Below are 27,801 nucleotides of genomic sequence, written 5' to 3'. Positions count from 1 at the left end.
CGCCTTGCTGGACCCCAATGCTCCCCGACCCGCATCCTGTCCACCTCCCGGGAGCGTCCGCCTCTCCACGTGCGAAGAGCATGAAGTGCTGGAGTCTCCCGCGAGGGCAGGCGGGAGGGAATGGGCGATCGATCACTCGGGCCTCTGCTGGCCGAGCCTGTGCGAGCCGAGCCGCGCCGCGGGGATCGGCTGGGAATGCCTGGCACGCAGAGGCGGTAGGAAGTGCAGGGAGGCCGGCCCGGGTCTCCCGCGCGCGGGGCCGGGGGAGCAGGGCAGGCGGCGGGGCCTGGTGCGCGAGAGGTGGTGAGGGGAGTGAGAGGTGGGGAGAAGGGGTGGGAAGTTGCGGGAGGAGGAGGGCGGGCGGACTGGTGCGCGTCCCGGTGCGCGGACGCGGCCCCGCTGGCAGAGCCGGCTGAGCTCAGCCGGAGCGTCAGGTTCGGAGGCCGGGGCTGCGGCGGGCTCCAAGCCCGTGGACCGATGCCCGCGACTCAGGGCGCATCTCTGTGCAGGCCTGTGAGGGAAAAGGCTGACTGATGCAGTGGTTTTCAATAAGGACCTGAAATAGTCCAGTGTTCCCTTTTTAAAACGGCTGACTTTATCCTCTCACTGCTTGGAGTCTTAGGCAGTGAGACTTTTGTCCATCATATATCTAAGCTGACTTGTCTTCACTCAGGGCACCATAGGTATGGGTTGGCTGTCCGTTGGTGCCTTCTGATTTTTGCAGAGTCAAACAATTGGAAAAAAAAAATAAAACGGCTGACTTTGAAGAGAGTGGCCTTAAAACTTGTCCCCACGAGGCCCAACGCTGTTGTGGCTGAGGGACGCACTGAGGTTGCATGCAGAGCAGGGGGTAGGGCCTTGGTCCTCTGTCCCAAGAGATCCTGGCATTGCATGCTTTAGACCTTTTCCCCCTGTTGTTGAGTGCATAAAAATATTGTTAATCCACGTGTGTTTTGTAGGAAGACGAGATCGACTAAATGAATAACATGAGGTCCAATAGAGTCCCGCCTTTTTTAATTTCAAGACACGGAAGTAAAAGCCAAGCATCGCTCTCTTTCCCCAGTGATATCCTGTGCTTTACCCTTCGAAACACCCAGCTTGTCTAATACTCATGATGTCCGGAGGGAAATCCTCCAAAAAAAGACCTCGTATAAGTTTATCAACCAGCAAAACTAAAAAAAATGACTCTAACTCGATTATTTCGTTTTTTAACAATGTACCGCCTGCGAAACTCGCCTGTCCGGTTTGTAGTAAAATGGTACCAAGATATGACTTGAACCGGCACCTGGATGAAATGTGTGCTGACGATGATGACATCACTGCAGGTGAGCCAGGAAACACTGGCTTCAGTTCAAAGGCTTCCACGGTAGATTTAACCAATATTGCCTTAGAAGATGTAATGCCAGAGAAGTTGTCACCATCTAAGATAAATTTAACCCCTGGCCGAAGCGACTCAGCAAAAACAGGCACAAAACAGCAGACCAGCCCCTACTTTAAAAGTAACAGAGACTTGGTGAGCAAAACTCAAGATGAGACGAGAGATCGTAATGTCAAAATCGTCCCTCTGGGAAGCCTGTCATCTAAATTGTCCAGAAGATACATGAAGGCTAAAAGGTCTTTAGATGAGAATGAGCGATTTGCCAATCAGAGTCCACAGAGTTCCTCAGCCACAGCGGTTAAGAGCCTGGTTGACAACCGTTCAGAGATGGAGGACCAGGATCAACTTCTGGAGAATAGTTCTCAAAAGGAAAACATGTTTACCAGTGATTCTCTTAAGGAATCAAGGACTCCCGAATGTACTGTAGAAGACACTGAAATAATGGATGCTGAAAGCCAAGAGGCTGCCCGGGAATGTGGGATATCCACACTCACCCCTCCCTTTTCAGATACCACCCCCGGGTTATTGTCACCGGATTTAACTCTTGGAAGTAAATTACAGTCTATTTCAGAAGACAGTCTTGCAAAGCAGGAGAGTCTCGCAGGAGTAGCTGGTGAAGGTGATGAAATACATGAGGCAGGCAGTTGTGAAGAGGTCAAAGCGACTGCCCTTTCAGAAGCTGAAACACAGCTGTCACACTGGGAGGCAAAATCTCATAGTCCTACAACCAATGCTTCGAAATGGAGTCACAGCCAAGAATGTCCTCTGGAACATGCCCGTGGCTTAGAGAATGAAATCACTCCTAGAATGTCTTCGGAGCAGGGGTCAGTCTGGGATGTCCCTGGTGTAACAAGCCTAGCACCACCGAATCACCCTTACTACCTTAGGAGTTTCCTGGTGGTGCTGAATGCCGTGTTTGAGAATGAAGATGACAGAATGCTCTTTGATGAGCAGGAGAAAGGAATTGTAACTCGGTTTTACCAATTATCAGGTATCTGGAGCATGTTTGCTTGGAAGGTTTGGTTTCCTGCTTGCTGCCCTGATTTGGTCTGGGAGGTGACGGGCTGTCATCCAAGGACCACGAGGAGTCAGTGTGGTTTGGGGAGTCCCCTGGGAGTATGCGTGGGACTCAGCGCCTACTACAGGGTTCAGCTGGAGAAGGATACGTGTGTAAAATAGACAAGACTTTGTGCCTGGTGTCTGCTCCCACAGTATCACCCTTACAGGCTGTACTTGGGTTGTCATGGAAGCAGCTATTTGTCTTTTTTTTTTTTTTTTGAATGCTTATAAAACAGCTTTTCCCGGATGAGGAAAAAAGCAGCAGTGTGACTTAGAAAAGCATACTTTGCATTTGGAGCGTATAATCAAGCTTATCGTTAGGTGGTTTTCTTGTTTTTGCACGCCATTTCCTCAACAATGAAAATAAGATAAAATACAGGAAAAAACAAACCAAGGTACATTGGGGCCTGTTTTTTCTTCCAACAATATTTTAATTGCCTGGACTCTACCTTTTATTTTATTTATTTTCTTTTAAATTGAAGTATAGTTGAATTACAATGTCATGTAAATTTCAGGTGTACAGCATAGTGATTTTTTACACATACATACATTTTTGCATTATAGGTTTTTACACGATATTGAATGTAGCTCCCTGTGCTAAACAGTAGGACCTTGCTGTTTATCTATTTTATATATAGTAGTGTGTATCTGCAAATCCCAAACTCCTAATTTACCCTTCTTCCCTTTCCCCTTTGGTAACCATAAGTTTGTTTTCTATGTCTGTGAGCCTGTTTCTGTTTTGTAAGTAAGTTCATTTGTATCATTTTTTTTAGATTCCACATATAAGTGATATATGATATTTATCTTTCTCTGACTTAACTTCACTTAGTATGATAATCTCTAGGTCCATGTTGCTGCAAATGGCATTATTTCATTCTTTTTATGGCTGAGTAGTATTCCATTGTATAAATATACCACATCTTTTTTATCTAGTCATCTGTCAGTGGACATTTAGGTTGCTTCCATGTCTTGGCTTTTGTAAATAGTGCTCTTGTGAACATTGGGGTGCAAGTATCTTTTCAAATGAGAATCTCTTCGGATATAAGCCCAGGAGTGGGATTGCTGGATCATATGGTAACTCCAGTTTTTTAAGGAACCTCCATTCTGTCCTCCAATGAGGCTGCACCAATTTACATTCCCACCAACAGTGTAGGAGGATTCCCTTTTTAGAAGTTTTTAAATGGCCAATAATCATTCCAATTTTGGAACTTTTTTATGTTTTGTACATTAATCGTTGAATACCTTATCTTGTCCAATTTTTTTTTTTTACCATCTTTGGGAAGATGGTGTTACTGTCCCCCACACCCCCTTTTTTTTTGTAACAGAAGAGAAAAGGGTGTCTTAGTAAGTTCCAAAGGCTTGCACAATTGGGAGAGAGGGGCAGGGCTGGCTTTCCATCCTGGTCCTCCTCCTGTCCTGTGGTGACAGGCACACAGGACAAGGAGACATCCTCAGGAGATTTTGTATTTGAAATAAATTATGTCTTCCAAAGGAAGAAAATGATTTTCTTGGAAGATCATTTGAGTCAGTGTATGTGTATTTCTATTCAAGTCTATTTTACTCACCTCAGCTGAAAAAAGCAAATGATACTGTATGTTGTTTTTGAGAAGAAATAGAATATTTTTCACAGTTTTTTTCAACTTTATTGCAGCCAATGGTCAGAAGTTATATGTAAGACTGTTTCAACGTAAATTCAGCTGGATTAAGATGAATAAATTGGAATATGAAGAGATTGCCCCCGACTTAACACCTGTGGTTCAAGAACTGCAGCAAGCTGGCTTCCTGCAGACAGGTGCGATCAGTCAAAGGGAATGGAAAATGAAAATATGACTCAAAGAATTGAGTTTCTGCATGATGAGGGTGATATTAGTCTGGTGTCAGCTCCCAATTGGTGCCTGATAGTAATTGTGTGTGTTTTTTTAAATTGAGGTTTTTAAATCTTCTTAAGACAACAGATGATTCCTGTTATGTTGAAGCCATTCTTCACCTGGATTAAGACTCCCAGGATAACGAAAGATTGCTGCTGTTTTTTCTTTCTTTTTTTGAATTGACATATAGTTAATTTACAATGTTGTGTTAATTTCTGGTGTACAGCATAGTGATTCAGTTTTATATATATATATATATTCCTTTTCATATTCTTTTTCATTATAGATTATTAGAAGATGTTAAATATAGTTCCCTGTGCTATATAGTGGATCTTGTTGTTTATCTCTTTTATATATAGTAGTTTGTATCTCCAAATCCCAAACCCCCAGTTTATCCCTCCACCCTCTGTCTCCTGCTGGTTTCTGAACAGTCTCTGATGTAGGCCTGTAAGGTCACCTGGGGATAGATGTGTGGCTGGGTCCACGGAAGGAACATCCCTCCCAGCTCCCCTTCCAGCAAGACGTTGACCGTCTCACCCAGACCCCTCGTCTTTATGACAGAACAAAGCTGGTTGTTGGAAGCTAGTATCTTTGTGGACCCTGACAGGCACACACATACAGCTCTTATAATTCAAAGGTGGATTGCCTCAAGAATTGTGTGATTGATTTCAGCCCCTGTGACTATGCGATAACCTTGGTCATCTCATCGGTACCATTTGTTACGTACCCACCTGCATTGAGAACAATATTGTCCTGGACACGTAGGGATAAAGAGGATGAAAGATGAGAGTCCTAGGTTCGAGTTGCTGACAGCTTAGGCTGAAATAAGTGACTCAAGCTAGAGCCAGCCGGTTTCTGTGCAGCAGAGTTGTGATGAAGTTAGGGTGACTGGCGGGCCTGGCTTGGGAGATGAGGACAGTCATGGGGAGGCCTGGGGGCTTGGTGGGTGTGAGTGTTCAGGCAGTGGGACCCAGGATTCCTCACGTCAGTGCCGCCAGGTCACTTGGGAACTCACATCCCCACCTGACTCAGAAGATCAGATACAGATTGACACCAGGTGAGCCTTGCCTTCCCTTTAAATGACCTTTAAACAACAAAACCAGACGCCCTCTGTTGCCCTCAGTCCCGCCCGGGTCCCTCTCATGGTCTGCACAGCCCTGTGAGGGGAGGGATGGGGGCTTGACAGTCCCTCTCCCTCTGCTGTGGCCACGCTGCTCTCCTGAGGGTTCTTGCTGAGTGCCCCCTCTTTCAGACCTTCTTGCCTGCTGCCCCTCAACTCACCCCTCATTTCATCCAGCTCTGCTCCGTGTCACCTGTGTCTGCTCTGGGTTGGGTGCCGCCACCTCTCTGCCACGTCCGGTCCAGTTTGCCTCCCCAGCTTTGCTTTTCTCTGTGGCAGTTATCGCGAGCAGACAGGCGCCTGTGATGCTGGGCAGTGCACTGCCTGGGGGCAGGGATGTGGTTGTTCACTGCAGGCGCCGCAGTGGTACCCAGCAGGTGGCGGACACCCAGGAGGTACATGTGAACAAGGAGGCTGGCCCTGCCCTAAGTGGCCTGGACCCCCCAGTAGCCTGACATCCATGGGGATGTGGACTGAGTGGACCCACAGACAGGCCCCAGCTGAGGCCTGTGCGGAGAGGTGGGAGCCGGTGAGCAGCCAGCTCTCTGACAGCTTTGGAGAGGTCCCGCTGGGGGTTCGTAGTGAGCTTTTAAGGAGGACGCCCAAACCATGACGGTTCTCCACGAGGATCTTTATTTTATTCAGATCTTCGTTTACTTGTCAGTGAGAAGTTCTGTTGTTTTTAACTTTTATGAGATATCTATGCGCCATATTTTTTAACAGTTGACTTGGCAAAGAAAAATCACAGTAGCATTGCATTTTATTTGCATGTAACTAAGCTTTTTCTTAAAGTAAATAAAGTGAGAATTAGTCAGATTCTTTAAAACTACTTTTAACTTTTTTTTTAAATATGTATTTCAGAATCTGAGTTGCAAGAACTCTCTGAAGTGCTCGAGCTACTTTCTGCCCCTGAACTAAAAACCCTGGCAAAGACCTTCCACCTGGCGAATCACAGCGGGCAGAAGCAGCAGCTGGTGGACGCCTTTCTCAAACTGGCCAAACAGCGTTCGGTCTGCACTTGGGGCAGGAACCAGCCTGGCGTCGGTGCTGTGATCTTAAAAAGGTTTTGTGGCTCTGGTTACAGTAGAAACGTTTAAAATGTTGACGCACATATGAACCTACTATAATGATGGTACATGTTTTCATATTGTAATCGTTTTCACTCGCAGTTAGATTGAGAAGGCAGAGAACCTTAATTATAAAGACTGAATTCTTTCTTGGTTTATGATTCCTGGTTCTTGTAATACCATCCTGATTTCTGGGAGCAAGAAAAGTCAGGAGGCAGGAGAATAGAGGCACTAGGCCATTGGCGCATCTGGTATTTTATTATTCAAGAAAAACGCAGTTTCAACTGCTGTTCTTACAGTATTCAAGCATAAACTATTCAGTCACATTTTTATTTTAGTAAACTTTTTATTGAAACATAATCCGTCAATATTAATATGTAGCTTCTCTTAAGTTTAAAACATAAAAATTTATCAGAAACTGAGGGTAGTTTCCTTTGCCCTTCTAAAACTCTTCAGCTGTTGCAGATTGGGGAAGATTGTAAAAATTGTTAGAATTTATTTCTTCTGCTCATGTTATGTGTAAAATATAGCCATATCAACGTTAGTCTAGGAACCTACTTTCTGGAGTTGTTGAGGATGAAATGAGATGATGCTTTTGAAAACAATTTAAAACAATGTCACTGTTTATTTTGTGTAATACATGTGTGTGTAAAACATTGAGCTGTTCTGTGCCAAGAGCCCATCCTTGTGGGGAAGACACTTCAAATACTGGCCTTTGATTAAACAAGGATAAATAAGGCATACATCACTAAGAAAAACGTCACTGCCAACACCTCAGAAAGTATATACTGTACATTAAAAAAATTAAATAAATTATATAATTATAATTAATTGATTTAGGATTATAAAACCCTCATCCCCATGGCATATCAAGTGTCTTCTAAGTCCTTTCTTTATCTAATTGTATTTCTTAAGTACTTTATGGTCATCGTATAAGTCACATTTTAAGTAAGGGCACATTAGATTAGCAACCCTATCTCAGTATAAGCACTTAGCCTATAAGCAGAGATAAAAGAATAAAGATGAACATTTTTACCACTGACTTTGGAGTTGGAGGAAAATGAGATCTCCAAGGATAATTTATTTGTACTAAAATCACTGTCCTTACATTTTTTTTTATTGAAGTGTAGTTGATTTACAATTTTATATTTGTTTCAGGTGTACAGCACAATTGTTCAGTACTTTTATAGATTATATTCCATTTAAAGTTATTATAAAATAATGGCTGTATTTCCCTGTGCTGTACAGTATATCCCCGTTGCTTATCTATTTATACAGAGTAGTTTGTAGCTCTTAATCCCGTACCCCTGACTGGCCCTTCCCCCCTTCCCTCTCCCTACTGGTAACCACTAGTTTGTTTTCTTTATCTGCGACTCATTTCTGCTTTGTTACATACATTCATTTGCTTTGGTTTTTAGATTCCACAAATAAGTGGTAACATGTAGTATTTGACTCTCTCTGACTTAACTTCAATAAGTGTAATCATCTCTAGATCCATCCCTGTTGTTGCACATGGAAGAGTTTATTCTTCATGGCTGTGTACTTTTCCATTGTCTGTATATACCACATCTTCTTTATCCATTTGTCTGTGGATGTCCTTTAAAATTTTGCTTTATTTCTTCATGTAGTCGTGGGGACCAGTAGTGGAGTCTCAGTGTCTCTGACGGCTCCAAAGGAGGGCGATACCTGATTATCTTACTCTGCTGTGATCACGAGGAAGCAGAAAGAGGCCCATTATTTACTTTCTTAATTCTTGGAGGTAGCAGCCATTCATTTTATCGTGTTCAGGGCAACCTTCTGCAGCCTGGAGTCCTGGTCCGCTGGGACACCCTTGGGGCTCTGCATGGAGGGGGAGCAAGGGGGTGTGAGGGGACTGTCATCCCGTGCCCTCACGGCTCTGATGGTGGCACGAATCTCTGTATCCCCAGGGGTGCAGCACTGCTTTTGGTTGAGTAGCTCCTGGGAGGTTAGGAAAGTGTGAGCTCTTCCACTGCATCAGTCATTCTCAGCTGATGTGGTTTTGTCCTCCAGGGGACCTCCGACATCACATGGAGGCATTTTTATTGTCATGACCAAGATGGGGAGTGGGTGCTATGACATCTAGTGAGTGGAGGCCAGGCTGCAGCTGAGCATCCAGTGCATGAGAGGTCTGCACCTCCCCCACCATCCCTGCCCCCAGGATAGAATTATGGTGCCTCTGCCTGGAGACCCTGCTCTATGTGGTGGCCAAGGTGTAGAGCCAGAGGGCCCTGGATTTAACGTGCTGCCTTACTGAGAGCCTTTTGTAATGACATTTTAAATAAACACACATGATTTAATCTAAGCTGTCACTCGAGTCAAGAATTGAGCGTTGCTAGTGTCAAATAGGTAACACTTTTATGTGTTTCCCTGGTATTTCATATATTCAGGACCAGGTTAAACCTTGTCCTGCTCTTTCATTGAGGCAACAATGTGTGAGATCATTTGCAGATGTAATTCCATTTACTCCTCACTGGGTTCCTGGTCGGGCTCTGAGCCCAGAGAGGTCAAGAAATGCTTCAACATCACACAGCCAGAGTGGTAGATTTCCTTCAGGCTTATAATGAATGCCATGTAGCTTTAAATGTTTTGTAAAAGCTGCTCTCCAAATGCTTAGAAACCAGACAGTTATTTCCACATGGTGTGTTTTTCAGAGCTAAAGACCTGGTGGGACGGGCCCTGAGAGTCTGCAAGGGCCCCCGGGCGGTGTTCTCCCGGGTCCTGCTGCTTTTCTCACCCACTGACGCAGTGGAGGACGAGGACGCCGCCTGTGGGGGTCAGGGAGAGCTGTCCACGGTGCTGCTGGTCAGTCTCGGCCGAGTGGAGTTTCCCAGGTACACCATCAATCGGAAAACCCGAATCTTCCAAGATCGAGACGATCTTATCAGGTAAGATCCTGTTTGCTCAGTAGAAGATTTGTGTATTTTTTTTAATCGAAGTATAGTCAGGCAGAAGACCTAAACAAGCAGTTCTCCAACGAAGACATACAAATAGCCAGTAGGCACATGAGAAAATGCTCAGTATTGCTAATTATCAGAGAAAATGCAAATCAAAACTTCAGTGAGGTATCCCCTGACACCAATTAGAATGGCCATCATTAAAAAGTCTACAGATGATAAATGTTGAAGAGGGTGTGTATTGTTAATTCATGTAGAAGGTTTTATTATTATTTTTTGCCATCTCCCATAGAAACGTGAGTTCACAGCCAAAATAACATTTGAAGTTTTTGGTTTTTGTTGCTTTTCTGCCTCACTTGTATACATTTCCAAGACGCTAAGGAAAATGGAGACATGTGCTTAGCTTAGGTTTGCCAAAACAAATAAGTTTTGAGTTAGAGCTACAGAATTTTCCCCGGTTTACGTTCCCAAATAGCTTTGGCAGGAAACGTTTTTTAAATACAGACATTTGAACAAACCTGCCCTGTATGCTGTTGGTATGAACACAGCTGAAGGTGCATGTTTTTCTAGTAATAACACTTCAAATAAAGCTGCTTATTAACTTGTGTAGTATGTTCTGGAATCCTGCGCACAATACTGGAAATTGTCGCTCATCTCTTCGGGTGCATGGATTTAGCGAATGTTTGGTTTGACTGTCCAAAGTCGGTTTTGGTAAAAGAAAAAAGAAAAGGAAAAAACGGAATAGGTTTTACAGGAAAAAAATACTTGGATTTCCTAAAAGAAATCTTTCATAAGAAAAATTTGAATTTCCTAAAATGTCACTTTGATTCTTGATTTAAAGTTTATGACTCAAATTCAACTGAAATTGGTTCTGACATTTGATTTTAGGAAACTTGTTTAAGTGCTGTCTAGTGTGTGCTTTAAAAAGTTAAGTTATTGAAATTACTGAATCAAAGCATGGTCAGGATACACTGATTTTAGCCCATTTGGCCTTAGTTCTCAGGAAGTTCAATTTCTTTATTTGTGTTCAATTGGAATAACTTTTTTCATAAAATCTTCTACTATTTCCTCTTCACTCTGTCTTCTGTTGTCTCATGTCCTTTTTCCTTCTTGTTTTTAGTGACTTTACGCTATTCTCTGTTGTTAGAACTCTGAAGCCAAGTTCCAGTCTCTGTACTAATGAACCGTGAAACCCTCTGTGCCCCAGTTTCCTCGTTTGTAAAATGGAGGGAATAATATTATAGCCCCACAGACACACGCTGAGAGCCGGGCCCAGGGGGCCCGCGTTGCACATCTTAGTCAGTGTTACAGTCGTCACCGTTACCGTGTGTCTACGGAGGTGACTTCTTAGTTCTGTGACCGACAGAACCATGGTTGACAAGTTCAAAATGGGGGAGGCTAGTGGGAGAAAAGTCAACCATCACTCATTCTTTTTAGAAAGTATATACATCCTGTGAACATTAAAAATACCTAAAACTCCTTTTGTTGTGCAAAGGGCCTTAACATGTAAATGAAACTGGGTTTGACTGCCTTCAGGAAGGGTAGTTCTCCAACACCCGTGACATGATACCTGCCCCGAGAAATGTTTCTGGCTGCCTGGGTACTTGATTCATTTGTCCTTTCTCTTCTGTTCTCTCATGTGTTCAGTGCACAGGGGTTAAGTGTTGAGTACCTGCCTGGGTGGTGGAGTTGCAGCAGGAACAGAGGGTCTTTGCCACCCTGGGAGTATGTCTTACTGGGGAGCTGGCAAATACAGAATCATCTGGTAACCGTGGGCAGGCTGGAGAAGTTCTACTGTGGAGGTTGAGGCCGAGGGTCCCTGGAGAGGCGACATTTGGGCTGAGGCCTGAGAATGAGGTGCTGGTCCCGCAGTCTAGGTGCCCGTGTCCAGGCTCTGTAGGGGTGCATGCGCAGGCCCGGGGGCAGGACACGGCTGCCAGCTGGAGGGATTGGGAGAGCCCTGGGGGCAACAGTGAAGGGGGAGGTGGACAGGAATGCGGGCCAGGGACACTCAGCCTCAGGGCCCTAGTGAGCTGACTGAGTGATGCTTTGAGAGTGGGGAGCCATTGGAGGGGTTTATGCAGGTGAGTAGTCTGTTGCACATGTTACAAGGGCATCCCGTGGACTAAGGGGCGGGGACAGCAGGAGATGCTGCAGGAAGGCTGACTTAACCTGGGAGGTTTGGGTCCCAGCCCCTCGGGGCTGGTCCCAAGTATGGCGGCAAGTGCTCATTTGAATCTGGTCTCGAGTTCAAGTGTATGTAGTCAGCCTGTCCCATCATCTTCCTGCTTCAGCACGATTCAGGGAGCTGGGTCCAGGGTGGGACTGATGGCTAATGTTTGTTCGCCGAGGAGCGGGGACTGCTTGCCCTGGGTGGGGTCCGTGGGCCCACAGGCCGGGAGGTGCTCGTAGTTGGGGCAGTGGGCGTGGTGAGGCTGGCCCCCAGGTCAGGGTCCTAGTGAAGGGGGAGTTGCAGCCTGCAGTGAGCAAGCTGGACATAGTGGCAGGGGTGATCAGTGGACAAGATGCTTGAAGGCAGGGTCTTGAGGGGGATGCAGTCCATTGGGGACAGAAGGTCTGCATGGCCCAGGCACGTGGTCATCCGTGAGGAGGTGGGGGAACCACTTGCTTCTCACCCTCGCAGATGCTGTCATCATGGAGAGCAAGGCAGGGACCACCGGCAGCCTGCACAGAGGAGGCTTGGGCTTCTGAGGGGCGGGGCCTTTCAGGGAGGGCAGGGTGGTCTGGAAGCAGCCATGGGAAGGAAGGAAGACTCCATCTGTCTCTCCTGGAGTGAGAAGAGCCGTCCCCACCGAGCGGGCAGCAGGGGGGCCGTGTTCTCAGCCAGGTTGAAAGAAGGCTGGGGACAGGGGCCAGAGGTCGGGGTGTGGAAGGGACGCTGCTCCTGGCTTGGCGGTTCCAGTTAGCGTTGGGGGGGTTGGTGACTGTGCTGCTGGAGACGGAGGTCTCGGGAAGATGAGGCGTGACAGGGATGGCGCTGGTCTCCACGGGCTCCTGACAGGGGGCTGGGTTAGGGCTGCAAGGCCGGGTGCCGGTGGGGGGTTGGGCTAACGCTCCTGACGGTGGGGGGGCTGGGTGGGGGGGCTCCAGTGGGCCCGGCTGGCCTCCAGGAGCCTCTCCCTATGGGGTTCTGTCTTCTTATCCACCTTAGATTCATTCAGTCACGTGTTGCGAGAGACCTAGATCGAAGCCTCCACGAGCAGGTTTTCGCGTGTAGAGGCAGCTTGTTTTCCTCTTATTTAGTGGTATTTGTTCTGTGCTTTTTCTTCTAAGTGTGAGTCCAGAACACAAGGACCGTGTGCTTGAAGTGTGATCGAATTACTGGGCAGAGGTCTTTGTTCTTGGCGTCTAACGATGTAGTGAGAAGCAGTCTTTCTTCAGTTAAGTGGTTTCATGACATTTCAGCACTGCCGTCTCCCCAGGAGTGTCCCTGAAGTCATTTTTGAAAATCCCACATAATCCTCAGCCTGGGCAGCATCCCTCTGGCTCCCTCTAACTGAGTGATTAAAGCACCAGATCTACATTTGTGTAGTTCTGAAGTCAGTCATCTGGTGACATTCTTGCTGTCAAACTGTTGAAGGAATGAAGGAATGGGTAAAAGTCAGAAAGGAAGAGCTGGCCCGTGTTCCATTCCTTATGTCATAGGATGTGTGAATGTCTTTCTGTCTGGTCAAGTGGCCTGGATGAATTCTTCAAATGATTTCTCAGATAGAATTAGACCCTCACGTCTCCCAAAGCACACTTTCACCCTTCGGAATTGGATGTGATGGGGAGGATGTGGAACTCTCCATGTCCGCGCCGGTCCACATGGGAAACGGGGCGCGTGCTCTCCCGCAGGTATGCCACAGCTGTGCACGCGCTGAGTGACATCGCCGCCGCCATGGCCCGCGGGGCCTGGGAGGAGGCCAGGGAGCTCTCCCAGGTTGCACAGCGGGACTGGGACCGACTGAAGAACCATCCTTCCCTGAGGTGAGGCTGTTCTCACACCCATGTCCAATTTCCTGATTGACTGAGCTGTTCTGACCACTTTGGGTAGTTTTCTCAGGGAAGATCATGTGCCTTTTGTTCTGTGGTCCAACCAGCACGTGGAGTCGAACTTGCTGCCTGCTTCCCACGGAGCCCGGGTGCCGTGTGTGATGGCAGGGGGTCTGAAGGTCTGGAGTGACTTTTATGTACCTCCCAGCGGTCAGTGAATTTACACGGGGGGACCCAGCAGCAGGGAGGGTGCTGGGTGTGTCCATCCAGTGGAAATTCAAGCGGGTGTTCTTCTGAAAAAGGAAACAGAATTGAACGTTTACTGCAAAAGTGCAAGTACACAGCACATATGTTTGGTTTAATAAAGGTTCAACTTATTCTGTATGGGTAAGAAAGTTTTCCCTTTCTTGTTACATAGTGATGAGAAAAATGAGTAGTATTAAATATCTCCAAAAAAAACTTAAGACAAAAGTCTGCATGGAAGGAATATGGACTTAAAAGCCATAGCCAGGAAAATGGCCTTTACTGGTGAGAGAAAATAACTGAATATTTTGTCCATATTTTGCTTGGGTGTAATTCAGACAAACTTGAGCCATTTACTTAAAGGCCTTTCTAGAAATGAGATAACCAGGGTAGACTTACTGCCCATGACTTGCGTGCACATTGGGGGATTTTCTTAAGATCTTTTAGATAAATTTGTTAACGTTTCTCAGACCAAATGGCAAAACAAGTGGTTGAAACAAGTGGTGATTTTCCTCATGAAGAAAAAAAAGAACCCACAGCCAGGAAGTTAGGTTACTACAGGACAGAGGTTGGTGGACTCCTTCCTTGAAGGGCCTGTGGGTCAGCTTGGCTGTCCGTCTGTCCGTCCACTCATCCTGATGTGGAAGCAGCCGTGGCCCCCAGCCCCCCTCCCTCCCCGAGCCAGTGGGCGGGGCTCTGTTCCAGTGCACGGGAATTCCTGGACACGGAGATGTGAGTTTCATGTAGCTTTCACATGCCACAGACTGTTTTTCTCCTTTTGACTATTTTAACCATTTAGAAGTGTGGGAATTGTTTTAGTTCATATAAAATCAGGTTGCAGGGCTGCGTCTGGCCTGAGGTCTGGTGTTTGCCGACTTCTTGGTTCCCGCCCCTGTCTGGGTGACTGCAGAAGTGGCAGGAGGCTGTAAGAACAGAGATTTGAGGTGAGGAAATTGTCCACAACAGGCAGCATTTTGAATGTGTCTTCTTAAAAGGGAGGAATTCAGTCCACTCTGTCATGTCTCACGATTGTCTTACGACACATACACCAAATCCCTGAACTGCTGGTGTCCACCTTTGTTTCAGGTACCACGAGCGTTTACCGCTCTTTCTCCGATGTTTCACAGTTGGCTGGGTTTATACCAGGATTTTGTCCCGAACTGTGGAAATTCTGCAGAGACTTCACAGGTACCAGGTGAGCCCACAGGCCACGCCCCCGGCTGTTCCTGATGGATTGGAGACCAGCTGAGGAGGGGCCAGCCTGGCCCTCGCTTTCCTGCGTGTCCGGTCAGCATGCTGCAGCGCAATGAGGACCTGCTGTCCCGCCTGCTGCACGGCTGGGGAGATAGACAGAGGGGTCCAGGACCTGAACCCCCAAGGGGACCCAGACCTGAACCCCCAAGGGGACCCATGAGATTGGCTTCGGGGACTGTGTGAACTTCCATGTGTGTATAGGAGGGTCTGTGCATTTTTCTGAACCACAGAAGATGACAGTAAAGCGTGACCAGTTTGTGTGCAGAGCCAGGCTGGAAGGTCTCCCTGTTACGGTGGCGTGTTTGGATGAAGACCCCCCCATTACTGTCCTGCTCCCTCCCCGGTTCCTCCAGGCGTTGGCTCTGGGCCCGGCAGGGTGCCCAGGAACATGTGGGCTCCTGCCCAGGACCAGCCCCTGCGCGGCCTGCACCGCTCACCTGCTTTGCAGAGACGGCTTTGCAGTGTTCACAGGTCTCCATCTGTGCCAGGCGGCCTGGGAGACCCCAGGGCACCTCAGGGAGCTCGGGCCACTGTAGAGGGACCTCCCAGGGCCCTGCCTGTCCGTCCTGGGCCATGGCCTCATTAAAATGGAAAGGAATGCTTCGTAAATGTGCTTCCCTGGTTTTACTGACTACTCTGTGTAATTACAGTTCTTGGTGTGCAGGAGTCTAATGAGCTTCCTTTGTTGTTGTTGCAACAGGAAGCCGTCCAGGAGCTTGAAAACCTCTTGTCCCAGAGGGTGTACTGTCCCGACAGCAGAGGCCGGTGGTGGGACCGACTGGCTCTCAACTTACACCAGCACCTGAAGCGCCCGGAGCCGGTACTCAGCAGCGAGATCCGCCTTGTCTCAGTTTTGCATAAATTTAAAAAATACAGCAAACTGTTAATACCTTAAAAACCTCAATGTGATTAGAATGTTGGTTTTTAGACATTCTGCTTTGTCCATGTCTTCCCAACCCCAGAAGACACAGCAGGGTGTGAACACCAGCGTTCCAGCGGGGCAGGAGGCTCCTGTCTCCTCTCCCCATGGTTGGCGGACAGGTGGGGACTCGGGAGTGAAGGTTCTAGCAGTTAAGGGAGCTGAGCCCCAGACGTCTCCGCCTCCAGGCAGGCACTTCCAGGGAAGGCGCTTTCTCTTTGGAAGTGGTGGACTTGTTCCCTCATTGCTCAGGGCCTCCTGGTGGAAAGGTGGATGAAGGATGCTCTTTCCCACTGGGAAACTCCCCTCCTGGCCTGGGGTTCTCCATGCAGGGATCTGGGGGGCCAAGCCAGGCGGGCCCCCGCAATGAGGCCACAGGGGCTCTTTGTGCAGCCACCCACGGTCCAGCAGCTCCCTGCCAGCCTGGCGTTGGTGCTGCACAGAGGGCACTGTGTCTCTGGGAGCTTTGTTTTTCTCAGTGGCGCGTTCAGTGAATCAGGGTGATGTAGTGGCGGAAAAACTGACCATGGGTGTGGAAGGTGACACGCTCTTTTCACTGCCCTAAACTGAAAGGTGCCTTGTTTCCTGGAGGTCTCCAGCCAGTGAGGGCTGTTTTCTCTCCCGGAGGCAGGCGTGGAGCCTCCGCCCCATGGGGGCCCCTCACCCACGTGCAGAGAGGGTGTGTTCATGCTGTCCATTTCCTCCGTTGAAGTCAAGGTTCTGAAGAATTTATAGATGTCCCCCTCGTTCACAGATCTGCTGACAGGCGCGTTCGCTCCCAGAGGGGATTTTTGAGACTGATGGAAAATCCTAGTTCCTTGTAACCTTTTCCCAAAGACCTTCCTGGCCACGCTCATCATCTTTGTCATCTCCTTACCCTTCCCTTCCTTCTCTCCAGGGAGGGATCCCGCCAGCAGAGGCTCAGGCCTGCTGGATCCAGCTGCCTGGGGCCATCACTCGCTGCGCTGGCCCGGCCCCCGCGGGGCTCACAGCACCGCCGGCAGGGGAGTCGTTCCCTCTGCCCCTGTCCTCTTGACCGCGCCACTCCCGATGGCCTGATCCTTACTGATTTTCAGAGGTTTTTTTAACTCTTCATTTTGTTATTGTAGGAAGCGTATATGTAACAAATCAAACTTGCCATTTTAACTATCTCTGGGCGTAGAGTTCAGTGGCATTGGTTATATAGGTGACCCCTGCACAACTCGGGGGTTAGGGGTGCCCTCCCCGCCCCCACACAGTCAAAACCCTGCCCTCCGTTTCTGAGATTCCACTTTTTGAGGAACTGCCAAAGTGTCTTTCCCAATATTTGAACCATTTTTACGTTGCTGCCAGCTGTGCATGAGGGTTCCAGTTTCTCCCTGACCCTTGCCAGCATGTGTTGTTTCCCATTTTTCTGACTGCAGTCATCCTAGGCTGTGTGAGGTGGTATCTCATTGTAGTTTTCAGTATTTTGTTTATTTGTCCAACTTTGAGTAACCTTAGAAAACACATAACCCCTTCAAACCTAAGATTCTTCTCTCTGTAAGTGAGGCGTCTGGAACAACTCTGTGGTTCCTGCCTGCACGTGAGACTCACCTGGGACTGGGCGGTGGTGGGAGCCTGGACCGTGCCCTGCAGACGCTCACCCTCTGCATCCCGAGCCCCCAAGTGGCCCCCGGGAACCCCTTGCCGGGTCTCTCCCCCATCTCCCTGGCCCAGGCATCCCAGACTACCCCTGTGTTCTGAGGGCGGGGCAGCTGGGGTCAGCCACATCCACGTGCATGAGCAGAAGTCAGTGTTGGGAGCTCGGCCGCCTGTGCTGCAGACCTTTGCAGTCGGCTCTGTGCTTGTCTCTGCATGAAAAGTGCCAGCATGAGACCCACGGGGACGTCTCTGGAGTGCGGCTCAACCCATTGCTAATTAGCAAGATGAACAGTTAATTAACGGCAGGGTTTCCTGTCACATGAAATGACGGGAGTCTGATGGGGACCGTGCTCTCTGCCAGGCTATCAGGTGCATCGCGGAAGGGCTGGCGGACCCGGACGTGAGAACGGGACACCGTCTGTCACTATGTCAGAGAGCTGCGCGACTGCGGGAGTCCCCGAGCTGCCAGAAGTACAGGCACCTCCTCCGTCAGCTTCCAGAGATGACCGTGGAGGACGTCAGGCACGTAAGTCGATGCTCTCCGGGCCCTTCAGATGCGTTTGCAGGGTTTTCCTGAGTGGAAACAGCCTAAGTACAGGTTTGAGTGCCCACTTTCTCATAGACGTGGGAGTCACTCCCACCTATCGTGCAGGGGGACCTACGATGACCTGTTCTCACACCCGCATCTCCTGCCTGGGGGGCTGGCTGGCTGGGGGTGGTTCCCTCCGGAGCAGGGTGGTGACTCTAAACTTCTGAGTCAGTAGCTCCTGGTCTTTGCCAGGCCCATCTGCTCGGTCAGGACCCTGGAGAGCAGCTCTGAGCCGGGCAAGTGACCTACCTGCGTCCTCACAGGCACCAGAATGTGGGTCACATGGCCCTGCACTCTGCTATGAATGGGTGGCCGTGTGGGGGGCGTAGGACAGTGTGTCCCCAGGACACCAGGGAGGGGTTTGCAGGGGCTGAAGCTGAAGAGAGGCTGATGGACGTTCTCCGGCTACCATCTAGGTGACCATCACAGGCCGGCTGTGCCCGCAGCACGGGATGGGCAAGTCCATCTTCGTGATGGAGGCCGGGGGGGCCGCCCCCGCTGCGGTGCTGTGCTCCGTGGAGGAGCTGGCGCTGGCCCATTACAGATGCTGCGGCTTCGACCAGGGTAAGGCACTCCCTGTCGCCCGGTCATCGTGTGGTGGTTGTCTGCAGGGGTGGTGCCGAGGCCCTGTCCTGTCCCTGCGGGAGATGCTGCTGGCCTGGGAGGGTGTGGGAAAGAGCCCTGCTGCCCGCCTCCCTCCCTGTGCCCGCTGTCCAGCCTGATGCCTGGGAGGGATATCGGGACCCAGCAAGGCCGGGTTTGCTCTCAGGGAGCTCATGTTATGCCAGGAGGGAGGGCAGGAAAGGGCGGAGGACGAGATGCTGCTGGATAACCCAGCCCGTTAGAGAAGGTGGGAGCCGGGCCCGGCTCCCTGTGGAAGGGGACCAGGTCCCGGGGTGACGTGGCACCGGGGCAGGGCAGGTGTTGAAGGACCAGTGATTTGAGTTCCTTGTGGAGTGAGCTCTCCATCCCACGCGTGGGAGGAGAATCAGTCAGGGTCGGAGCTGTCTCCAACTTTCTCCCCAAGAACCGGGTGGCGGCCCCCTTGCCCCTCCTGCTCCACCTGTCTTTTCGGCGGGTCTTTTGGGACCTGGGACCTCATAGTAAACGGTGGCTCCTCTGCTGGATGTGAACCCCTGAGAGAGATGTCACTTGTTACTACTGAGCCAGGCTGCTCTCTGCCTGTTGCCCTTTGGTTTCTTTTTATTGCCAGGAGAGGAGCGTGTGTGCCTGTGTGCAGGTGTGTGCATGTGAGGGCTGCAGCTCTGGGGTTGAGGGGGACTTGGTTCCTTGAGCCACTGGTGAGATCTTTCTGTGCGTCGGGCAGACACGCAGAGGGACCGGACAGGTGCCCCCAGCCCTCTTTCTGGGCTGCTTGGCAGCCTTTCTGTTTTGGACGCTGTAGGCTTCATTCCAAGGCCATTTTCTGAAACATGTAGAGCCTGAGTGAGGATTAATCCTGCCCGGTTCCGAGAATTGGGAGCCTCTCGTCAGCAGCTGTGGAGTGGGAGGAGGGCCAGTGAAGGCACTCGGGGTCCCTGCTACTTGGGGGAAAGGTGAAGTGGTCAGAGACCGGCCGTAGCTGTCAGACACGCTTGGAACCTCAGAGAACTTAACCAACGTCCCTGGCCCAGGAGGGGCTTCGCATGCCAGCCGTGAGGAGCTTGGACCCCAAATCCTGTGTCCTTGCTTCCTCCCAGAGCCTTTGTCCCCTGCGTCCCCTCTTAGTGGCGGGAGCAGCCTCCAGCTCCCCTCCCACCACCTGGGGCACCGTCCCAGAGCCGCACCTGGAGGGAGCCAGTAGCCATGCCAGTGCCTCCCCTGTGCACTGCCCTGTCCCCCAGATGTTGGAAGCCAACCCGGACGTTGGCTCCCATGGTCACTTCCGAGGGGCCCTCCATTCTGTCCTTGCGTCCAGACAGGATTCCCTGTGTCTGTGCTGAGGGGTCTCTAGGTTGAAGGTCACTCAGATCTTGTCACATACATGAAAATCAGGACATGATTTCACTGGCGTGTAGTGTGCCCACTCAGATAAGCGAGGATCACAAAATGCCACTGCAGGACGGGTGTCTGTCTGCTGAGTGTTCAAGTAAAGGTTCAGGTGAATCTGCGGGATGCCTCTGTCCCTTACACGGGAGGGAGATGCTCTGGGGGAGGAGATGCAAGCGCCAGTGGAGACATAGATGCCACAGACCCCGAAGGTTAGAAACAAAATCGGGGAGTGAAGGCTCAGGCCCACGTGGGCAGTTGGTGCCCTGTCCCCTTGGTAGGTGGCAGACGGGCTGGGAGCCGAGCACAGTGAAATGCTTCAGTTTAGCCTTGAGCTCGAGAGGCGGGCAGACGATTCCGGAATGTGAATTTTTTATATAAGGTGTATGTTTCTTTATTACAGTGTCTGCCCGGGCACAGCGGGACCCTGCTGTCGGCCTTTGGTCTGGGGGAGGGTGGGTGAGGGGTGGCCTCAGGCCCCTCAGGGGAGTTGGTTTCTCCGTTACTCAGAAGGGTCTCCTGCAACATGATTCGACCCCACAGCACGACGCTCACCAGACTGCTTAGGTCTGGGGATGCTCACGTCCAGTGTCCCTGACTGGACATGCTCCTGGGCAGAAAGCAGACGGCAGGTCCTGTCCCAGCGTCACCTTGGTCAGGCCACCCCTGGGATTCCAGTGCCCTCCCTCCCTGGAGGGAGGACACCGTCCCTGTCCCTGTGACTAGTGGCTCTGCAGGGGACGAGGCCTGAGTGGGTCCCGCTGTTCCTTTGAGTCACAGAGATGGGGAGCAAGGATGTGGGGCGGAGCCAATGGACGTGGGAGGGGTGACAGCACAGTGCAGCCTCAGCTGGGGGACAGCCCAGGGGACTGGGCCCTGCACGCGGCTCCTGCCTGTGGCTCTGGCTGTCTCAGCTGTGCTGGGACACGGCACTGGTGCCTGCGCTCTGCTCCCTCGTCCTGTGCTGCACCTGACCTGTGTCCAGAAGCCAGAGGAGCGCCCCGCCAGCCTGCTTAGGGGCTGCGGGGTCAGGCGGGGAGAAAGGCTGAGCAGGACAGGCTCTGGGTGGCAGGTCTGCGTGCTGTGCCATGTCCCCTCCTGACCCTGCCATGACATTCAGGTGTCCTGGGGTCCGAGACGGGCCTGTCTGAGGTCACTACCTGGTTGATGTGGTTTGGATGCGGTGTGGGGAGGGGGTCTGAACGAGGTTGTCCCTGACGTGGACGGTCTCTAAAACCCTGAGGTGTAGAAACGTGGTGCGGTGTTCAGTCCAAAGTGGAGGAGTGCTGGGTGCATGAGGGGAACAGGGACCAACCTGGCGGTCAGAGGGCACAGGCTCCCGGATGCTCGGCTTCCTCTGTTGTACCCCTTCCCGGAAGCCTTTTCAAGTGGGGCCAGGGGCCCCTGCATCAGAGCTCCTCAAGGGACTCCCCACCCGTCTGGGGTTGAACCCCCAAAGCCAGAGGGACAGTCTCCTTTTATGTAGTTTTAAACTCGTTCCTTAGATTTTTCCACTAGTTTGAGAACTGCTGCTCTGTGGCTCTGAAACGTGCATTTGAATTTTCCCATGCTTACTAAGATCTGTGCCCTTATACAAGGCTTCTGCGTATAAGCGTATAATGTAAAAGCAATGAGCTGGGGACGGCACGAAAACACTGTTTGCACTTGAGTTTAAAATATTCCTGTTACTTTCTTCACATTAAGTAGGCAGTGGGGCACGGTGGTGGTTAAAAAACTAACAGTTGATTTTCCTTCTGTGTGTGTGACCGTTTCAGGGATCCACGGGGAGGGGTCCACCTTCAGCACGCTGTATGGCCTCCTCCTGTGGGACGTCATCTTCATGGACGGGGTACCAGACGTCTTCAGAAACGCCTACCAGGTCAGCAAGCCACGTTTCCAGGCCACCAGTGGCTCCTGCACTTGGGTGGCTCACCCACCTGCGTGCCCCATGTCTGCGGCATCAGAAACCTGCCCCTTGTCACAGTCTTAGAGATTGTGGTGCCAATTCCCATAAGAGTAGCTTTTAATTTTAAAGTCTGATTCATAGAATTTTAAATGTATGTTAAGTTTTAAACTTCAAGCCTGTTTCACTGCAGTCGTCCCATCTGAAATGTCTAGTGTAAGTCCTTCAGGGCTCATCTGTCAGGGCCCGGCGCCCCCACGTCCATCTCACGTGTCCCTGCTGGGACTTCCAAGTAAACTAAAAGCTCTTTCTGCAGGCTACTACTCTGAAAAACCAGTATAATCAGTGCTTTTGTGTTAGATGACTTCTGCAATTTGTACATATCTCGTGAGAAAAGAATGCGTCTACTTAATCAGGTTGGCCAGTTTCTAAATCGGGTGGGTCTTGAGTGTTCTGACTGCCCCGGACAGGCCCCTCCAGGCCCCGGGGTGACAGCTCATTCTCCCTTGCACAGGCGGGCCCCCTGGACCTGTGCACCGATGGTTTCTTCGCGAGCAGGGCACCAGCCGTCGAGGCCAGGCTGCAGCAGATTCACAGCGCCCCGGCTGAGAGCCTGCGGGCCTGGGTGGCGGCCGCGTGGCAGGCCCAGGAGGGCAGGGCGGCTTCCGTTGTCAGCTGGGACCGCTTCGCTTCTCTTCAGCAAGCCCAGGTGAAACTGTGCAGGCTGGATTCGGTCAGAAAGTAGTAGCTCCTCATGCACACACCTGCGTGCACAGTGCACAGACACGGGGGCATGTGTGTGCATGTGTCTGGTCCCCCGGCCCGCGTGCCTCCGTCACTGACGGGATCAGTAAACAGGCACAAACCTGTGCCATGTAGTTGGTGGCTTCCCTTCTCCTGACCTGTGGTCCCCGGAGGGAGGACACCGTCCCTGTCCGTGTGACTGGCGGCTCTGTGGTCAGCACCATCCCATCCTGTTTCCTCCGAATTCCCTCTTCCTTGGCTGCCCCTGGGAGCTTCCCGACTGGGCAGCAGCACGGGGAGACTGGCAGCCCCAAGCTGGCTGGGGCACGGCAGCTGGCAGCTCCGGAGTCCCCGCAGCGGCAGACGAACCGCCCCGGGGCCTCAGCCTCTGTTTCTGTCGACTGATGCGCCAGTCTCCTCGTCTCTGATCCCGGGAAGGATGGAGTGGCTGACTGTCCCTGTGTCTTGTGTTCAGGACCTGGTTTCCTGCCTAGGGGGCCCCGTCCTCAGCGGTGTGTGCCGGCGACTCGCCACAGACTTGCGACACTGCCGAGGGGGCCTGCCCGACCTGGTGGTGTGGAACTCCCGGAGTCACTGCTGTAAGGTCAGTTGAGCTGGAATGGAAACTCACCTGTGTAGTTTTATGATGAACTTAATCAGAGGCCACGGTCTAGGCATTTCTTGCATGGTTGTTGGCAAGACTGAACTTGAGAGCCCCTGGACAGAGGGCCAGGGCCCTGGGCTGAGTGCTGGCGTGTGGGCCGCTCCGCCAGGTGGCTGGTCTCACCAGGGCAGGTGAGAGAGCAGAGCGGGTGTGAGTCCCACAGAAGTCAGCCCCTCAGCCCCCGGCCTCAGAGGCACCGCCGCCACCTCCGCTGTGTCTGCTGTTAGAGCGAGGCCCTGGGTCCGGCCCCACTTAGAGGGAGGGACCGCCTTGGGGCGTGAACGCCAGGGGCCAGGATGGTCGGGGGCTGTGTTCTCCCCGAGTGAGCACCTCCTGGCGCTGTAGGCCGGCTCGCGCCAGCCTCACCCTGGTCTCACCCTTTGCCCCGCGCAGGCTGGCGGTTCCCGTGTGACTGAGCTCTGAGTACCAGTTCATCACATCTGTCTCATCCAGTCTGTGACTTGCCATCTCACTGTCTAACTAGTACCTTCTGAAGAGTGGAAGTTTTACATTTGGATAGAGTCCAGCTGATCTGTTCTCCAGTGGGTCAGGCTTCTGGTGTCACAGGATGTCTCTGCGCTTGTGGATTTGAGTCTTTCTCTCTGTGGTTCTGTCAGCATTTGCTTCATCCACTGTGAAGCTCTCTTATTCAGTGTATAGACTTTCAGGATTGTCACGTCTCCCTGATGAATCGAACTCAATCTCAGTATGAAATGACCTTCCTTTATTCCTGGGGATGTTCTTTGCTCTGAAATCGACTGATACTAATTTATAGCCACTCCACTTTGGGTTGGTTAGTGTTAATGTAATACTTTTTTTTTTTTTTTTACTTTTTAACTTCTTTTACCTTTATATTAATGTGTGAGTTACACTCTCGTAGGCAGCATATATCTGAGTCTTACTTTTTAATCTAATGTGACACCTTTGCCTCTTAATTGGGTATTTGGAACATTTACATGTAATGTGATGGTATCCATGTCTGGCTTCAAACCTACCACCTTGATGGTGGTTTATTTATCTCAGCTCTTATTTTCTCTGCCTTTTTTTTTTTTAAAGACTGTGTTTTGTCCCTTTGTTGGCTTGTTAGCTATAACTCTTTGCTATGTTTCAAGCAGTTGCATTGGTGTTTACAGTGTGTATCTCATCCACCTTTAAGTGATGTTGTGCTAGTACATGTGTAATACAGAGAACCTTTACAACAGTGCATTTTTATGTCTCCTCTCCCAGACTTTGTGCTGTGTGTACATTATACCTTGACTGTTACCAACTCTGCAACACAATTATATTTGCTTTCTGCAGTTGACTAATGAGTCTGTATATTTACTCATGTCAGTACAAAGAGTGACATTTGTTATTCCTTTACATAGATCTAGAGTTCCATGTATTGTCACTCTTCCTGATTGAAGAACTTCCTTAACAGTTCTTGAAATGGAAGTCTGCTAGTAATGAATTATTTAGGTTTTATATATTGTAAGACTAAAAAAAAATACTTTATTATTGTATTCCTTAATTATTTTTTATCTTGGGGGAGTAACTAGGTTTATTTATTTTTAAAGAAGGTACTGGGGACTGAACCCAGGACCTCGTGCATGCTAAGCATGTGCTCTACCACTTGAGGTATACCTTCTCCCCTATACTGTAAGACTTTTAAGTCTGTCTTTGAAAGATACTTCCTCTGGACCAAGAATTGTTGACATTTTCCCCCAGTACCTGAAGATACTGGTCCACTGTCATCTAGCTGGCATTGCTTCCAATGAGAAATCTGCAGTCTTTCCTCTCTGGCTTTTAAAAATTCTGGCTGCTTTGAAGATGCTCCTTTTCCCACTGATTACACAGCTGAATTATGACGTTTCTCAGTGTAGTGTTCTTTATGGTTCTGTGCTTGGCATTCATTGAGCTTCTTGGATCTTAGGGTTTATAGTTTCCATCAAATTTGAAATTTTTTTGGCCATTATTTCTTCAAATGTTTTTCTCTTCTCTTTGGGGACTCTAAACTCCTATTAGACTGCTGAAATGCTCATTTATTAAATATTTTGTTCTATACTTCATTTTGGAGTTTCTACTGGTATGTTTGAATCTCTGTAATCTGCAGTGGACAGAACTGACAGTCCCTGCTTTCCTGGAGCTGATACGTAATGAGCGGTTCTATCTTATGATAAACACCCTGACAGAAGTGCACAGGAAGGGGCCCACCTAGAGGTGAATGAATTTAAGCTGACATTGAAGGACGAGTCATCAGACACGGGATGGAGGGAGAGACATCCCAGGCAGAGGGGAGGCCCTTCTGGCTGGGTGGAAGTCGTCTGTCTCAGGAACCGAGGTGGCTTTGGTGTGGCTGGCAGGGGCCGGGTGATGCAGGTTTGTAGGTCACGGCAAGTCGTTTGGACTTAATTGCAGACGCAACAGAAAGTAATTGAAGGGTTTTCAGCAGGAGTAACAATCCACCGCATGCTTTAAAACTATATTTCAGCTGCTGTATTAAGAATCAATTTACTAATTCTCTGGGAAGAACTGTCTAGTTTCTACAGAATATGAAAGTTTCTATGGATTTCATGTATGTCTGTAGTTGTTTTATGTGTATCATCAGCACAGCTGTGCAGTAGTATGAGTCACTTAAACAGTGGTCAGTGAAAACTCCTGTAGCTTCTCTGCATGGCTCTTCCGTCTCAGTAAGATGCTAGTAACTTTAAAACTCATCTCCCAGCTGGTGGAAGTCAAAGGCCCCAACGACCGTCTGTCGCAGAAGCAGATGATCTGGCTGGACGAGCTGCGGAAGCTGGGGGCCGACGTCGAGGTCTGCCACGTGGTTGCAGTCGGAGCGAAGAGCAGGGGCCCTGACTGAGGGCCGTGGGCTTGGGGCTGTCTGCTTGTACACGGACCTGAGGTCTTCAAAAGTGTTACTACATTTCACTCAATGCTGTTTGTTGTCGTAATAAACCTGGTAGTTTAATGACGCATCACTGTGCAGTGTCCATATGCCACAAAACTTGGTATTGGCTTGAATACTCATTCCAGGTAATGAACTTTTGAAAAGGTCAAAGCCTTGGTGGCCACTTTTAGGAGCTGGATGCATGTATATTATTATATTTACAGGAAAGCCAGAAAACCACCCCCCAAAACGAGATGATTCACAGCTTTGGGTCTTTTATAAAAGGAACATACACTTTTTCTTTCTAAAAAGTGTATTGAAAACAGATTTTCCTGAATTTACCTAAGTTTTTCTGTGCTGCCCTTACCCATCTAAATGGCTGTTGAAATTCTTGGTTTTTATGATTATAGAAGGGCATAAACAGTTGAAATTCTGATTTCTTTAGGGATTAAGAAACAGATTCTCATTAAGTTCCTCATTATTTCTGTCAGGACGTGCTCTTCCTAACCAGGCCCACGTCACCACAGCGAGGCACCATATTCATCACAGGCCATTGTCCCTTTCCGTCCTTCTCCCTGGGAACACCCCCAGTGACTAGAGGCAGTTTCCTGGACAGTTTACGGTGCTTTGCTTCGCTGTGCTTTGCAGAGACTGCATTTTTCAGTCGAGGCTCGTGGCGCCCAGGGTGGAGCCTGTCTGCGGGCACCCCTCCTTCAGTGCCTGCTCGCTTCATGTCCCGGTGTCACAGTCCAATAATTCTCACAGTGTTTCAAACTTCTAAATTACTATTATATTGTTATGGCGATCTGTGATCTTGGATGTTACAACCACCACTTTCTGAAGGCTCAGATGACAGTCTATTTTAGCGAGAAAGTGTTTTTAAATTAAGGTAGTTAGACTTCTTTTGGACATAAAGCTCCTGCACGCTGAACAGACTGCCGTATGTCGGAAGTCGGGCTTTTATATGCACTGGGGAAAGAAAAGCTTCGTGTGGCTTGTTCTGCTGTGATACTTGCCTCACCCTGGGGGCCTGGAACAGGTCTGCAGGGAGACCGTGACTGGACAGGGCTGCTGGTCGCTGCAGGTGGAGCCGTGGGCCGGGGAGGGACGAGGAGGGAAGGCAAGTCACCAGGACGGCAGGCCCAGGAGCCCTCTCCAGAGACTGGCTCTGAGGCCTTCTTAAGGACATGAGGTGCCCCAGCTGTGGAACTTACTGAGTGGGGGGACGCCCTAGGGGCTGGTCCACTGACCCATGTGGTCGGGAACTGATGTTAACGTGTTACTGAGCACGCCCTCCTCGTAGGGCGGGCGCACCGTGGGGCGGCTGACACACGAGTGCAGCTGGAAGGACACACCTTGGCTTCTGGAATCGCTGTGTTCTCGCAGGTGCTGTCATACTCGCATTGAGAACTGAGGCGGGCAGCTTCTGGGGACGCTTTATTAGCAGTCAAGGTTTCCTCCACACTCATCACTGCTGAACAAGGTCACTCATCTTCCTGCTCATCCTGCTTTCACGCAAGTCATCATCCATTTGAGGCACAAAGGTTTTAGTTTTCTCTCAAAATCAGGTTTGATCTACTCGTGGTTACTGCTACAGCCAA

At 50.0% G+C, this 27,801-nt stretch overlaps 1 protein-coding gene and 1 non-coding gene across 6 annotated transcripts; both read left to right on the top strand.

Moving 5' to 3' along the window:
• The first annotated feature begins 197 nt into the window (after window positions 1-197).
• Window positions 198-26,288, top strand: FAN1 (FANCD2 and FANCI associated nuclease 1). 5 transcript variants are annotated; one of them, XM_072950661.1, is made up of 14 exons: window positions 198-289; window positions 960-2,369; window positions 4,089-4,229; window positions 6,287-6,488; window positions 9,165-9,398; window positions 13,266-13,397; window positions 14,733-14,841; window positions 15,601-15,720; window positions 17,804-17,968; window positions 18,448-18,595; window positions 21,796-21,899; window positions 22,438-22,632; window positions 23,143-23,271; window positions 26,036-26,288. In XM_072950661.1, the coding sequence occupies exons 2-14, from the start codon at window positions 1,112-1,114 to the stop codon at window positions 26,171-26,173; spliced, it is 3,075 nt and encodes a 1,024-aa protein (XP_072806762.1). In that variant the 5' UTR covers window positions 198-289; window positions 960-1,111; the 3' UTR covers window positions 26,174-26,288. The 5 variants fall into 5 exon arrangements, with proteins under 5 accessions (XP_072806762.1, XP_072806761.1, XP_072806765.1 ...); XM_072950660.1 differs by having other exon boundaries at window positions 198-300; XM_072950662.1 differs by having other exon boundaries at window positions 206-319.
• Window positions 588-736, top strand: LOC116277626 (small nucleolar RNA SNORA79). The gene has a single exon (XR_004187106.1). It is a non-coding gene; the product is annotated as a small nucleolar RNA SNORA79 (small nucleolar RNA).
• Window positions 26,289-27,801: the final 1,513 nt, after the last annotated feature.

The sequence above is a fragment of the Vicugna pacos genome, chromosome 27 (assembly GCF_048564905.1).
Source record: "Vicugna pacos chromosome 27, VicPac4, whole genome shotgun sequence".
Taxonomy (NCBI): Eukaryota; Metazoa; Chordata; class Mammalia; order Artiodactyla; family Camelidae; genus Vicugna; species Vicugna pacos.
Note: the sequence above shows the minus strand (reverse complement) of the source record. Positions and strands in the feature narration are given on the sequence as shown.